At 35.4% G+C, this 14,265-nt stretch overlaps 2 protein-coding genes across 2 annotated transcripts in view; both read right to left on the reverse strand.

Moving 5' to 3' along the window:
* The window catches only part of LOTGIDRAFT_171076 (hypothetical protein), a gene marked incomplete at both ends in the record, with an annotated part of 3,168 nt that extends 2,446 nt beyond the window's left edge, over nucleotides 1–722 (reverse strand). Inside the window, one exon of the mRNA XM_009046942.1 lies at nucleotides 123–722. Coding sequence (XP_009045190.1) covers nucleotides 123–722 — 600 coding nt within the window. The remainder of the gene's footprint in view (nucleotides 1–122) is intronic.
* Nucleotides 723–8,817: 8,095 nt separating this feature from the next.
* Nucleotides 8,818–13,390, reverse strand: LOTGIDRAFT_171077 (hypothetical protein; the record flags this gene model as incomplete). The annotated part of the gene is made up of 3 exons (XM_009046943.1): nucleotides 8,818–9,128; nucleotides 12,060–12,118; nucleotides 13,221–13,390. The coding sequence occupies 3 exons, from the start codon at nucleotides 13,388–13,390 to the stop codon at nucleotides 8,818–8,820; spliced, it is 540 nt and encodes a 179-aa protein (XP_009045191.1).
* Nucleotides 13,391–14,265: the final 875 nt, after the last annotated feature.

Here is a 14,265-nt window from a genome sequence, read left to right on the forward strand (position 1 = left end):
TGAATGGGTATACATGTGAAGAGGATCTTGGAGTTTGGGAAGGTTTTGTTGGCTGTGGCGATTAATTTCTTGGCTTGGTTAAAGGAGGTCTTTGGTATCTGATCACGGTTGTTGAGGCCTACATGAAGAATAATGGTAGTAGGTTTGGGATCATGGTCGTATGATTCCAGGATTGACTGTATGTGATGGATTTGGGCACCGGGGTAAGAATGTATTTCGGTGTCTGAACTGGTTTTGGTAATTCGATTCAGGTTAGATGATCCAATTATTAGGGTAGATTTCTTTAGAGCAGGTAGTTTCCATAATGATTTGTCCTTGGTTTGGTGATAATACGGTTTGGTAGCGGATATAATGGTCGTCGACGGTGTGATTGGTACTGGTTTGGTAGTTGTTAGAATTGTAGCATTGGGAACGGACTGGAATCTGGTTCGAGGAGGGGAAGGTCTGGATACACGTCTCGACTTGGATGGAGACTGAGGGTTGGTTTGCTGGTCCAAAAACGCACAGAAGGAAGAAAGGTTGGCGGATCCTGGATCACGTGGTGAAGATTCAGCTGGTGTGGAAGGGGAAGACGAGTCTGAAAGTGAAAAGAGAAGGGGTGTGCCCTCTCTACGAGAGCGTTTACCTATGTCTGCTGGACTAGGAGTAGGTGAACTTCGGGCTCGTTTAGGGGTTTGGTTCGGCAGCGTGGTGGCTCTAGATGGTGCAGGTGTAGTGTCCATTTCAGTTGGTAGAGTTATGGTTTTTGTTTCGTTGATTGTTTGGTAGAATTTGGAGATTACAGCTTGAGTGAGACGTTTCCCATAGGAGCGACGGGCCCAGGACAGGGCATGAGAAACGATGCGGTCGACGGCAGGTGATGATAAAGACTTGGTACGAATGGTGGTCAGCTTCTCTTGAAGTGTGGTTTGGTAATGGTCGATCAGGACCTGCGTAACCTTACAGAGCGATTGAGGGATCTAATATTCGCGTCGACAGCTGATGTTTTCATTGCTGGACGGATAAAACTATCCAACTCAGAGACTTTGCGTTTGAAGGTAAACGCTGGTTGGCCTTGTTGTTGAAGGGTAAGGATTGCCAAATGATGGAGGCACTGCAAAACTTGGAAGAACACCTTCACAAAGGGTTCTTCCTCCTTATGAGTGGGGACTGGTTGGCGTCGGTGGGCTGGTAGTCGTTTCTGTTGTTGGTCAGGTCGACGGTTACCTCTTGATTGGTAGGCTGTGTTGTAGGTAGGTCGGCGATGGGGTGGGATATAGCTGGATGGGTTGGTTGGTGGTCGGCGATTGGTAGGTGGTAGAGGTCGATGGAAGACAGGGCCGTTGTAGGGTACGTGATATTGGTTTGGTTGACGATTAGTGTTTCTATTTCTGGCTTCTTGCCAGTGGTTGTTGTAGTTGGGGAGCATAATGAAAATAACTTGGGGTTAGAAGGGAATGTACAGCGGATGTAACAGGAGGAAACTATATATGCTAGCGTGAAAATGTTGGGATCAAATTATGCAAATAAGTCAAACTGGGTTTGGGGATATATAAAGCAAGATGAAAAATGCAAAAAAATATATATTTAGGTGATAAATAACGCTAACAATGATGTGAAAAATTATAACAAGTAAAACAAAAACTTACTCAATTGACACGAACCGGTTTTCGAAATATTATCCTTTTTCAAGTGTCGAGGAATGGTTATGAAATGAGATTGAATTTGCGATTTATATAGTAGTCAGTTAATACAGGTTTTTGATTTTCTAAAAATTATTGAGTGAATCATGTCATATCTTTGATCAGTTGAGGATTAGGATTATTTTTGATTTCTTAATTAGTTGAGTCATATCTTTGATCAATTGAGGATTATAGAAATATTGGATTAGATTTTGATTATATCTGAGTAATAATTCAGGAGGATTAGATTATCTCAGAGTACAATTTACATAACAGAAAAACATAAATAATCAGAAATCAAGAATACAAAAATATAAAATAAATAAACATGAGAAATATTTGATAAAATAAGCGGGATTAGTGAATTGTAAATTGATTAGAACTAACTTTGAATTTTGATTATACCCGAGTAGTAATTTAAATGGATGGGTTATCTCGGAGTATAATTTACATGAAAGAAAAACATAAATAATGACAATTAAATTTACTTGGTAAGGTTAAAAGATTAATGCAAATTTTGTTGAAGAAAGTTTGTTATATGCACGAGAAACAAACAGAGACCTAAGACAAACAGAGACCTTAGACTGTCTCTCTCTCTTTAAGTTTTTTCTACATGCCTACTAGACAGTTGTTTTGTTATCAATATCAGACTCGATTCGTAAGCATGCATAATTTTCCAACTTAAATTTTAATTCAAATAAACAGTGCGCCACGGATTTTTCACTCCAAATATAAAAATCAACTTTCGAGGAATCACGAAGTGCTGAACTTGCCGCCATTTAATCATGTAATGCTTCGTTCGATACCTTCCGTGAAATGGTGTTTACACCTTTTTTGCAAACTGACATGTTTGGTCGAAAGTCGTCTCGACAAGTTAAAAACGGTCCTCGCAATATTTGATATTTTAAAACACGTTCGCGGTAAAGGTCGGAGAATTTGCGAAAATTTGTCGATTGGATTTCACAACATTTACCCTGTAATTAAGATAATCACGAGAGGTATCGAATGAAACAATTGAGTGGAGCATGCGTACAAACTGTGTCCTGTTGACGTTAAAACAATAAACATAGCAGATAAGCATGTCTTTGGATAAAACACGGACAATCCGGACTTTTAAAAATCATGTATCCGCGGAAATCTCACATCCCTGGATGTATCACAGAGTGCCTTTTTTAATTTCAGTGTCCACGAAAAGTTGGCCTCCTGGAATTTTCATTTGTTTTTTTAATATTTTTCTCTGTAGTGCGCTCCGTGGTACATGGTTGTCATCAGCACTTTTATTGATTGTTGGTTGGCCTCTACAGGCATAACAGCGTAGGAGCCGATATCTTCAGTGACATGATCAAGTCTGATATGTCTGGTTTTTTGCGAGAATAGGGATCGTACATCCTCCTCTTTGTTACATAATCATTCATAGTGAATGACTATCAAAGGTCACTTTATAAATTTTTGTTATTTTGTTATTTTTGTTAAAAAGTTGATTAATTGGATGTTAATGTTTCCCATTTCTAATGCAGATGGTGTTGATGTAGATGATGCCCAGTATAATTCTGTGATGGATATGGAGATGATTCCTAATGATCTGAGAATGGATTGAAAGATGTCTTGTTGAAGTCTGGTGTATAAAAAACGTTGGGTGAAATTTAAAGATGATTTTGTGGTTGAAAAATATTGCAATAATAATGGAGATATGAAAAAAAGAGACCAGCAGCATTGTAAAATTCCACGTTAAAACGATTTCCTTTACTTCGAATAATAGGAATTCTGGAGATTCCATTTTCCTTCAAAAAAATGCCAACCTGGGATATCCAGATCCATCTTTTAAAAAAAAGTTTTGAAATGAATGATAAAATGGTCCTGTCAGATGTTGATGACGAAGAGGTTGCTTATAAGGATGTTGATAATGCAGAGGTTGCTAATGTGGATGTTGATGATGTTGCGATGAATTCTTGTTCTATGCATGTGATTTCTTTCAAACATGTGTCTCAAAATTGAAGTAGGCCTAATGAATGTACTACACATTTAAATGGATAGATGAATGATGATGTTTCATTGTTTATTAATTTGTTTGTTTTGCTCTCTGTGGCACTGCGATCTGTCATGAATGAGGAGATGTTTTGAAATGATGCGAATTCTATGTTTTGTAAAATGTCTTTTGTAGTTGTAAAATAAGTTTCTACAGATTCATTTTTGATTTCTTTGACGCCAGCTGTGTATAATTTATTGTGTGTTGATAACTGTAATGAATACTAATGGCGTCCTTTTTTTGTTGTAGCATCTCTGAATTATGTAAGGTTTGGTTCAGATGAAAGATGTTTTAGTTGTTCTTTTGAAATGAGTCCCATTTCTGTTGATAGTTAAGCTGCTGTTGATGCGGATGGTAGTTTGGAATTATGTATGTTCAGTGTATCTAATATGCATTTAATTAATGGTTGAATATGTTTTACACCCACCCCCCTATTACGAAACTCATAGTATATTGTTCTTATTTTGTTTTTGTATGTTCTCCCTTTGGTGTTATCTTGTGTATTAAAAAATTTCTCATGTATGTTATTATCTGTATCTGTATTTTCAATAGCAGTAGTGTTCAAAATGTCTATTTCTTGTTCCAGATTCTATATAATTTTATGAATTGTATTGCACTTGGTACCTTTTTTTGTTGTTTTAGATTTTCTTTTTAATTATGTTACTTTCTTTCTAAGATCCTGTATATTCTGTTTGAGGCGTTTGATTTTTGTATGATATTTGATGATTTTTAATTTTATCTCGTGTGGTTACAGCGTCCAAACTTTTCAAAGGAACACATATCAAAAATCTAGTAACTTCATCACAAGCAATTAAAAGGTGACGAAAACCAGTTGGTGATTGAGGCATTGTCTTAAAATTCAAACACATGCGGTTAAAAGTACGATAATCAACTGGAATTCTAGGATGATAAAGACGTTCAGTGTCAGTCTTTTGCTTAAATTGCTGACATCGATGACAAGTGGAAATATAAGTTGAAATTGTAGCAAACATTTGAGGGAAGTAAAATAATCTTCTGTAAAATGTGTAATGAATAATAGTCAGCCGTAGCCAAGATCTAATGTAAGTTCTTGGAACAGATGAAATTCTGCAGCTTGCATACGTATGTACAGGAAACACGTGGTGAAGCCAGGGTTAATCTAGACTCTTTTATTTAGTTCTACTAATTCTGCACGTGGGCTACACAATACGATGAAACAAATTCTTAGTTGGCTTAATCAGTAGCCTCCAAAGTTTTTTTATTATATTAAACTTCAAATCAACAGCAAAATTAATGAGTTGAAAAATTGTTAGGAATGATTCTCTGGCTGATTTTCTATCACAGACCGTGTGAAGAGTAGGTCATTAAATCGTTGAATATCACCTGAATTCTAGGTCATCAATCAAAATTGGTCTTCTAATTGTTTACACAGGAAAGAAAACGGCCATCTCCACCATATTATGTTGGACTGTAGGGGTTTTGGGTCCAGGATAATCTGTCCTTAGTTCCTTTCCACAGTGAAAGCAATATTCAAGATTCAGCCATGATTTTTATTCTCTAGGAAGTGACATCATAGATGTTACATACTAAAGGGAGGTAAATCCAATATTAGTACCTAATACTAACTTAAAGGTTAATACAAATGAAGATATAAAGATCTGAATGCGACACTTGTAATGCAATGATTTCAATTCTTTGATTTGTGATTATCCGAGAATGAGAAATTTCTGATTTACTTTTTTGGGGGCTAGTTAGATTTATTTGTTCATTGCATTTTCTTTTATTGGATGAAGATGGTAAATGAAAATATGATTTCATATATGACTCAAAAGCCTGTACATTTCCGGAATTTTTAATGTTTTAATGTTCCAATACTACTTTTGCCTTGCTGGCCACACTTTTAACTTTTAAATCATAGGTTTGCAAAAGTGTAAGCCATCTGGCCAGCATGCCTTCGGGCTCTTTAAAATTTTGCAGCCATTTCAAAGAGGAATGGTCGGTGCGGATTACCACCAGTGCCGACCATATAAGTAATAATGAAAATGTTTAATGAACACAGCAATTGCCAAAAGCTCACGTTTGGTCACACAGTAATTACTCTGGGAGCGGTTCAAAGTGTGACTTGCTTAAGAAAGGACCCTTTCTTGTCAATTTTGGATCTGAGACAGGACAGGTCATAAAGCCGAACCACTGGCATCAGTGTCCAATATAAAACTTCATTAGGAAAAGTCAGTATTGGAGATGTGATTGATTTCTCTTTAAGAAGTTCAAAAGCTTGACTACAATTTTCATCGCATTTAAATTTTACTTTTTTACGAGTCAGATAGGTCAATGGATGTGCTATTGATACAAAATTTGGAATAAATTTCCTGTAATAGCCCGAAATGCCAAGAAAACTCCGAATTTCTTTTACATTTGTAGACACAGGCCAATTTTTAATTGCTTCCACCTTCCCGGGATCACATTCGATTCCTGTTGATGAAACCAAGTGTCCCAAAAAAGTGACATGAGTTTGAAACAGAAAAAATTTACTTGGCTTCAACTTAGCTTCCCACAGCGGAGGAAAAAAAGTTTCAAGTTTCCTAGCACCGCATCAAAAGATTATAATGTCACCAATATAAACAAGACATTGTTTCCAATGAAGACTCTTTAATATCAATTCCATTAATCTTTGGAAAGTAGCGGGGGCATTGGTCAAGCCAAAAGGCATCACATTAAATTCGTACAACCCACAATATGTTGAAAGGGCCAGTTTTTGATTTAGCATCCAATTCTAAATGTCAATAACCACTGGCTAAATCTAGGGTACTAAAATATTTAGTCTTTCCATGGTTTGTCTAATTTGAGGTAACGAGTAAGAGTCTTTCCTGGTGACATCATTGATCTTGCGAAAATCTACACAAAATCTGTGCGTACCATCTTTTTTCTTTACTAAACATATAGGACTTGACCAAGGCCCGCTACTTTGACTGACAACATCTCAATTACTTTTCTGAGATATGGGGGTACCTTTCGAGGGGGTAACTTTATTGGACAAACATTTCCCGTTTCGATTGTATGATTTGTTACCGATGTTTTACCTAATTTACCGTCAGATGCCATAAAAATGTCTTGAAAGTCAATGATGAGATGTTTCAATTTTTTAATTTCAAAATTTGTTAAGCTTTCTGAGGATTTCTCAAACAAATCTTGCAAATGTGCAGGTACTGTTTCTGGCTGTTTCTCTGTCTAATAAATTTTATTTCTGTTACCGGTTCAGCTTGACCTATATGAGTTACCCTTTCCAATTCAATATCTCTATTGTTTGTATTTGAAATACACAAGGTTATGTTGCCGTTTTAGCCTTGCAAAAGAGATTTAGCTAACAATATTTTCTTTTCAAAAAGAGACATCAGTTTCTATCAATAAGGGTCGATTACCCAAGGTTTCAACCAAAAAACCATTAATTATTTTTTCCGAATTTCCTGGGATTACCACAGACTCAAAAAGCTTACCTTTTGCACATGATGGAAATGTGACTTTTTTGACAAAAGATATCCTATGACTAACACTCGTCAAGATTGTCACATTTTTAAAATCCAATTTACAATTATGATTTAAAATAACATCCATTCCAATTATTCCATTGAAATCGATTCTCCGTGACCAGGAAGTCTTGGACGTACTTCCGGCCACCGAGCTCGATATTTAATTGTACCAGACCCGTGGGAACCAATGGTTCATTTTCTGGGCCCAATTTTAAATATTCTTTATAAGAAAACAAAGAAAAAGATGCACCGGTATCCAATAACATTCTACAGCTATACAATATACATATTCATACAAACAATACACAATATACAACATTACAAAAGTGGGTTCGTTGGTGATTGTGTGTCTTGGTGATAATCACTTTAAAGTCTTATGTATTGATAAAAGCGTATAGATATTTCCATTTTGATATTTCATTTTCTTTTTTGGTAATTTCAATGTTGGCTTTTGCTATCAGAAATTGAATATATTTAGTTTCATTTGGTATTTCGCCTCTAATTTTATTTTGGTAGATAAAGTATTTGTGAGAGTTAAGCAATGATTGATAAAGTTAATTTCATTCTTGTCTAGGACACAATCAAAATTATTTGTGTACAATCCTAAATGTATAATTTCATTAGTTATTTTTATTGATATATCATTTTCGTCTATGATTTCATGTAGCTTACTCCAGATGATTTGTGTATGTACGCATTGAATATATAGATGGTCTATTGTTTCTATGGTAGAATTACAAAAATTACAAAGCATTGTTTCAGCTATTTTGAATTTGAAAAGTTTATAATTAGTATAAATGATTCTATTGATATATTTGTGCTGAAAATTTCGAGTTTTTTTATCCGAACAATAATTGTATAAATTCCGAAAAATTGAATTGATATCGGTTTCATTTAATGTGATTTTTAAATCATCTTCCCATTTAATAATTGATTTCGGTTTTATAAACTTAGCATTGATGCATTTTTTGTAGATGTCTCTTGGTTTAATTGTATTAGAGCTAAAGTGATAGAAGGTCGTCAAATTATATGCTATATCCTCCTTTAGTTGTGTTGCGTAATTTGTAGGGACAGATTCAAGAGGTCTATTTTCGTTAGAGGTTTTTGATACGAAACCTGATTTCTGAATTGCTTTTTTGTACTATAAGCTTTTCAGATTCAGTAAGATTATTTTGTGAATTTGTTAAGAAATCTGATGTGTAAAGAAAGTTATGTTTAATTAAAGTTGATATAATGCTAGATGAAGAATTGATATTTATATGTTTATTTAAATAGGCAATTTGATTTTCTATTCCAATATGATTATCTATATTTTTGTTATATATCTCGTACCAATTTAGATACATTTGTTTATAAAATGGGGATTTAATTAATATTTTGTCTTTTCGGAAATTACTCGATGCCAAAACAAAAGGATTATGAGGTTCTAAACATGTTAGTATGGTCGACATCAAATTTTGATTTCTAGTTATAAGAAACATTTTTTAAATCCATAACAGAGATTTACAAGCATGGTGTTCTCGTATATTAAGCACATTTAAGCCACCTTTGAATTTGTTTTGATAGATTTGTTCTCTTTTTATTTTGTCTGGGCCGTTCCAAAGAAAATTAAAGAATATGAAGTTTAATTTTGTAAAAATTTCTTCTGGCGTATATAGTGTTTGAAGTTGTAGTGATCCAATAACATTCTCATGTTTTCTAATTTTCTTATTGGTTTAAATCCCTTTTCACTTTCAGACTCGTCTTCCCCTTCCACGCCATCTGAATCTTCACTGTGCGTTTTTGGACTAGCAAACCACCCCCCAGTCTCCATCCAGGTCGAGACGTGTATCCAGACCTTTCCCCCTCGAACCAGATCCCAGTCCGTTCCCAATGCTACAATACCAAACCAGTAACAATCACCCGGTCGAAAACCATTATATCCGCTACCAAACCCTGTTATCACCAAACCAAGGACAAATCATTATGGAAGCTACCTGCTCTAAAGAAATCTACCTTAATTATTGGATCATCTAACCTGAATCGAATTACCAAAACCAGTTCAGACACTGAAATACATTCTTACCCCTTCTAATCGTGGAATCATACGGGCATGATCCCAAACCTACTACCGTTATTCTTCATGTAGGCCTCAACAACCGTGATCAGCTTCCAAAGACATCCTTTAATCAAGCCCAGAAATTAATCGCTACAGACAACAAAACCTTCCCAAACTCCAAGATCCTCTTCACATGTATACCCATCTCAAATAAAATTTCGAAGAAAGCACAACAGAACCCTCAACAATATGATGATGGAGTCTTTAAACTAATTACTGGCGATAAAAATACTGAGAGGCCACCGCTAGACCAAACTGTAGTTAACTTGAGCCGCAAAATTCTCACATCCCTTCAGCATTCAATCTTAGACCGTGGACCAACACCAGAGATAGCCAACTTGAATTATCTCCGACCATCCATTGAACGATTTCAACGAAATCTTAGCTGCACATATTTTTTTCGTAACCACTCCAAGTGGTGCTAGAACGATGTTTATTCCTAAATCCACGTGGACACCCCCTTAGGCCGCCATCCATCCTGAAATATTGAAAGCATTTGCGAGTATGAATAGTCAAACAGTGAACCTTTCCATAACACACGAAAAGCCTAATCTCACACGAGTGGAACGTGAAGCGTTAAACTTACTTAAGAAAGACGATAGCATTGTTATTAAAAAGAGTGACAAAGGTTTATGTTGTGTCATTCTGAATAGGGAGGATTACGTTTCAGAAGCAGAGAATCAACTGAATAATCATAAACATTATGCCATTTTACCGGAACCAGGTTTGAAAGAAACTGCTAACATGATTAACAATATTCTTGCCGATTTAGTCAAAACTAGTTATCTCAAACAGAAACAATATAACTATCTGTCTGCCAAACCTGATTGTCACGAGAGACATTTGTACACTTTGCCATAAAAATCCAACCAAGCAGTGGTTTATCTCGAATAAAATCACTAAAGGCCGCCCGATTATATCTGACTGTGGTAGTGAGTCGTATGCAGTGTCAGAATACATTGACCATTTCTTACTACCTCTAGCATGTCAACATCGCGCCTACCTTAAAGACACAACCGATTTTGTCAATAAAATAAAAAATCTTTTCAGTTCCCTCTGATGCTATTTTAATTTCTATCGACGTTTCTTCTATGTATACCAATATCGATAATAGTACTGGTTTAACGGCAGTTCGTAAAGCTTTTAATAGAAACCCAGATCCAAACAGACTCGACGATGCAATTCTACAGCTTTTAGACATTTGTCTTAGTCGAAACGATTTAACATTTAATGGTAAAACATATTTACAAACTTCAGGGACAGCAATGGGCAAACGATTCGCCCCTTCGTACGCAAACCTTTTCATGGCAGAGTGCGAACGTGAGGTGTTGCCCCTGGACGAGTCATTTTTTTCTAATTTCAGATCAGATCATTTCAACCTCGACGACCATTCAATGATCTCACCCTAATCCCAATTGAGCGCATAGAAATTGACTTGCCCGAAGATGAAAGTACTAAATTCTGTAAATCTAGGGAAGCCCATTGGATTAACACATTGAATACAGCAAGACCTATAGAACTAAATATTCATCATAATGTAGGCATAGCACCCTTTGTTGTCTTGTCCAATACAACCACCAATCGAGCAAGCAAGATAGTTCATGCCCACTATAAGAGCCTTCAAGAGAAATCCCCATGTCTATAAGCAGAAAATGATAATTGGATAAGAACTTAAATGATAATATTGTTCATAGCAAACTAAAAACAATCAGTACATAACAGATACTATACTTCTCGCCCAGAAGAATAAGAACAGAAGAAAACCCAATATCAAGACCCTTAATCCTAATTTCTAAATAAAGTGTCTGCTCCACCCTAGGCCTGTACATTTGGGAGAATCAAACACTCCCTTCCCCGAAATCTAACAGGAACATAGTCCGGTCTGTCACGTCTAAAATAACCCTCATTATTATGTATATGTTTCAAATCAGGAGAGTTGTAAGTGCCGGTCATGGGGCCTTTGAACTCTGTCAAGAGAAATAGCTTGTTCCACAGTTTTGAGGATGACTAAATTGAACATGTTTGTAAGGTCATGATTCCCAAGCCCATGGATATACTGATCCACAATGTGGACTTCTAGGCTTTGTGGGGGGAAATCAGGGAATGCCTTATTGGCCAGTCGTTTCAAGTTGTAACCAAAGTGGTAATATATGAGTATTCTGGCCTAATAACCAGTTCTAGGATTGTATCTACCAATTCCTGGATTCCCATAACGTCTGAAGGGCGAATTTATGCTCTAAGGTCCCAAAATTCCCCAATAATTATGCAACTAACATCCAGTTTCCCAATCTATGCAGAAGTTCCAAGGTTCGGATACAGGATACTAGGTTCTCCTTTAGACATCGAAGCCAGAAAAGATTCAGTTTAATTGACTAAGTTTATAAACAAAAATATATGACAAAACAAGTACTTGGAAAAATCAGTGTCCAAATATAGAATCTTTAAACAAAGAGATGGGGGGACGAGACCACATGGTGATTATGGTTGGTTGATCGAAAAAGTTGCGGCGAAAGATGTGACTAATGATTGTGAAAATATTGGTGATTGTCATGTCATGAGGCAAATTTATTATAAGCATGGCAATCCGAAGTATTCTGATGTCAGGAAGATGATAACTTGATAAATAAGTCTTGGTGAAGATTTTTATCAAACAAAAGATAAAGAATTGGTCATTCGGTGTTAAAATTGAAATTATTAGATGTAAAAAAATAATGAAATATTTTAATAAGAAACGTATAATAATATCACCATAATTGAGAATTATTTACCTCCTGGAAACTGAAAATTGACATTTCGAGTACGATTTAAAGCTGATAATCGTTTTATACTGGATAACAGATATACAATTGGAAAGGGATATGAGCTTATATTAAGATCTGTTGGCTAGTAAAGCATATATTAAGAATACAGAATTTTTATTTTTCATTTTGTTACAAAACTCTTTTCTCTAGATATCAAGACACAATCTTCAAATGTTATCACTTGCCCACCAACCAAGAACTTAAAATAAAGCAGCTGAGAGAGTATTTTCGTCACTGTTAGGGGTAATTGAGATAAAAAAAAAAAACCTTAAAAGTCTCTACAGATGATTATTAAATACCTGTACCTTATTCCTTTTTAGCATTAGATTTTAATTTAAAACAATAAACTAAAAATGAATTTATGAATTTGGCCTATCTACGTAGCAATTTTGCAAGCCCTCTCTCACTCAGATTGTACAAAATCAATGTGTTTTTTGAGAAAAAGAAATTCTATGATGTTATGTTTTTCAACAAATTAATTTCTATAGAATTCAACTGGACTCAAGTCAGCTGTACCTTGTAAGAAAATTATCAATGGAGCTCACAAAGTTATTGTTTTACCAAGTGAACTAGTCTTCAAAGAACCCCATTTATACAGAAACGACACTATGGAAACTATTCTAAAGCTACCGATAACTTTTCACCCACGAAAGTAAGAATGGAGGAAAATAAATCAAATCCATCATAATGGTCACAATATTATTCGGTAGTCAACTATGATACACTCTTTTTAACTCAGCCTAGAAACATCCTTCACTCTTATGTCCAATCCCGGCAATGCTGGAGACACTTTATATGACTATTACCATAGGATTGGAGATCTTTAAACTTTAAACTACAAACTGTTTTTAGTTGTCAAGGGAAACTATGGTGGATTGTTAACTGGTCTTCGGATTATATTTATTACGTTGTTTAGTTTTCGGGTCGATAAAAACATGACATAAGAGATTCGATTATATCATAACCTACCATAAAGATTATTGAATTGTTCAGCATTCAAATTCAAAATGGATGGGAATGTAGAAGAGTCTGAATGTGCTGTATGTCTTGGACCAGTACTGCATATACAGCGTGCTAACTATATTGCTAGAATGTGGCGGCTGTCTGATCAGCCTATTACGTCTCTACCCCCCCGCGACAACTAATGGTTGGACGAAGGATTTAATGATTAAATGGTTGAAGACACCATATCCAGATGAGTTATCGGACCTTTTAGTGGAACTCGATGAGGAAATCCATCTGGACTCAAGAGAAACTGTTGACGAAGAACTGTTCGACGACGTAATTGACAGTGGCATTTTAGACGAATTAGGCCTACTGTGATTCAGAGTTTCAAATTATTATTGATGCATGCATGCATGTACATGTACTATTAAATGATTTATTTTGATAGGCGTTTTAACAACTACTTGAGATTGCTTATGACATGATCAATGAGATCCGTCTTTGTGGCTACCATTTCAGTGTAGTCATCATTAATATTATTAGGCTAAGCCTATTGTAGGCCTACTTCTCCTTTGGTCTAAAAAGGAGTTGTGGTCTGATTCCGATGTAACTTTTATAATTGGTTAAGAAAGGCTACTTCCTGTTTAGTTTTGTCTATTTTCCTCTAAAAGCACATGGATGCTGAAAATAGCTAAAAGTTCGTTTGAGAGCTAATTATTACAAGCAGGAAGGAGCAAACATTTTCTTAACCGGCAGCAAACATTAGTTAACAGCAGAATACATTGTTTAATATCGAATGTAACTGTAGATATTAGTTTAATGCTGACTTTTATTTTGTGAATGTGAAACTGCTGTGCTATCGAAATAATAAAACTGTGAATTTTGAAACTTTTATTTCTATATATACCAATGCCCAAACGTTTGACATTAAGTTAAGAAAATGTACATTCTTACCTGTGAATGAGTGTAAAGCTGAAATTTGGATTTTTAGTGACATTACTGTTGATACTTACTGTGACTGTTACCATGTCCTCGCCTGAAATTCCTGTGCTGTACACCACAGTGTCTAGATTGTGTGATGAAATTACTCACCTGGTATCCAAAGGAGATGAATTTGCTGATATTGACTATGAAATGAATGTGTTAGAAGAAAAATGGAAAACACTTGTTAATAAAATTGATGCTGAATGTGCATGGGACACTGAATATACAAATATTGTTTTTAAGA

This window comes from Lottia gigantea (genome assembly GCF_000327385.1).
Source record: "Lottia gigantea unplaced genomic scaffold LOTGIsca_109, whole genome shotgun sequence".
Lineage (NCBI taxonomy): Eukaryota > Metazoa > Mollusca > Gastropoda > Lottiidae > Lottia > Lottia gigantea.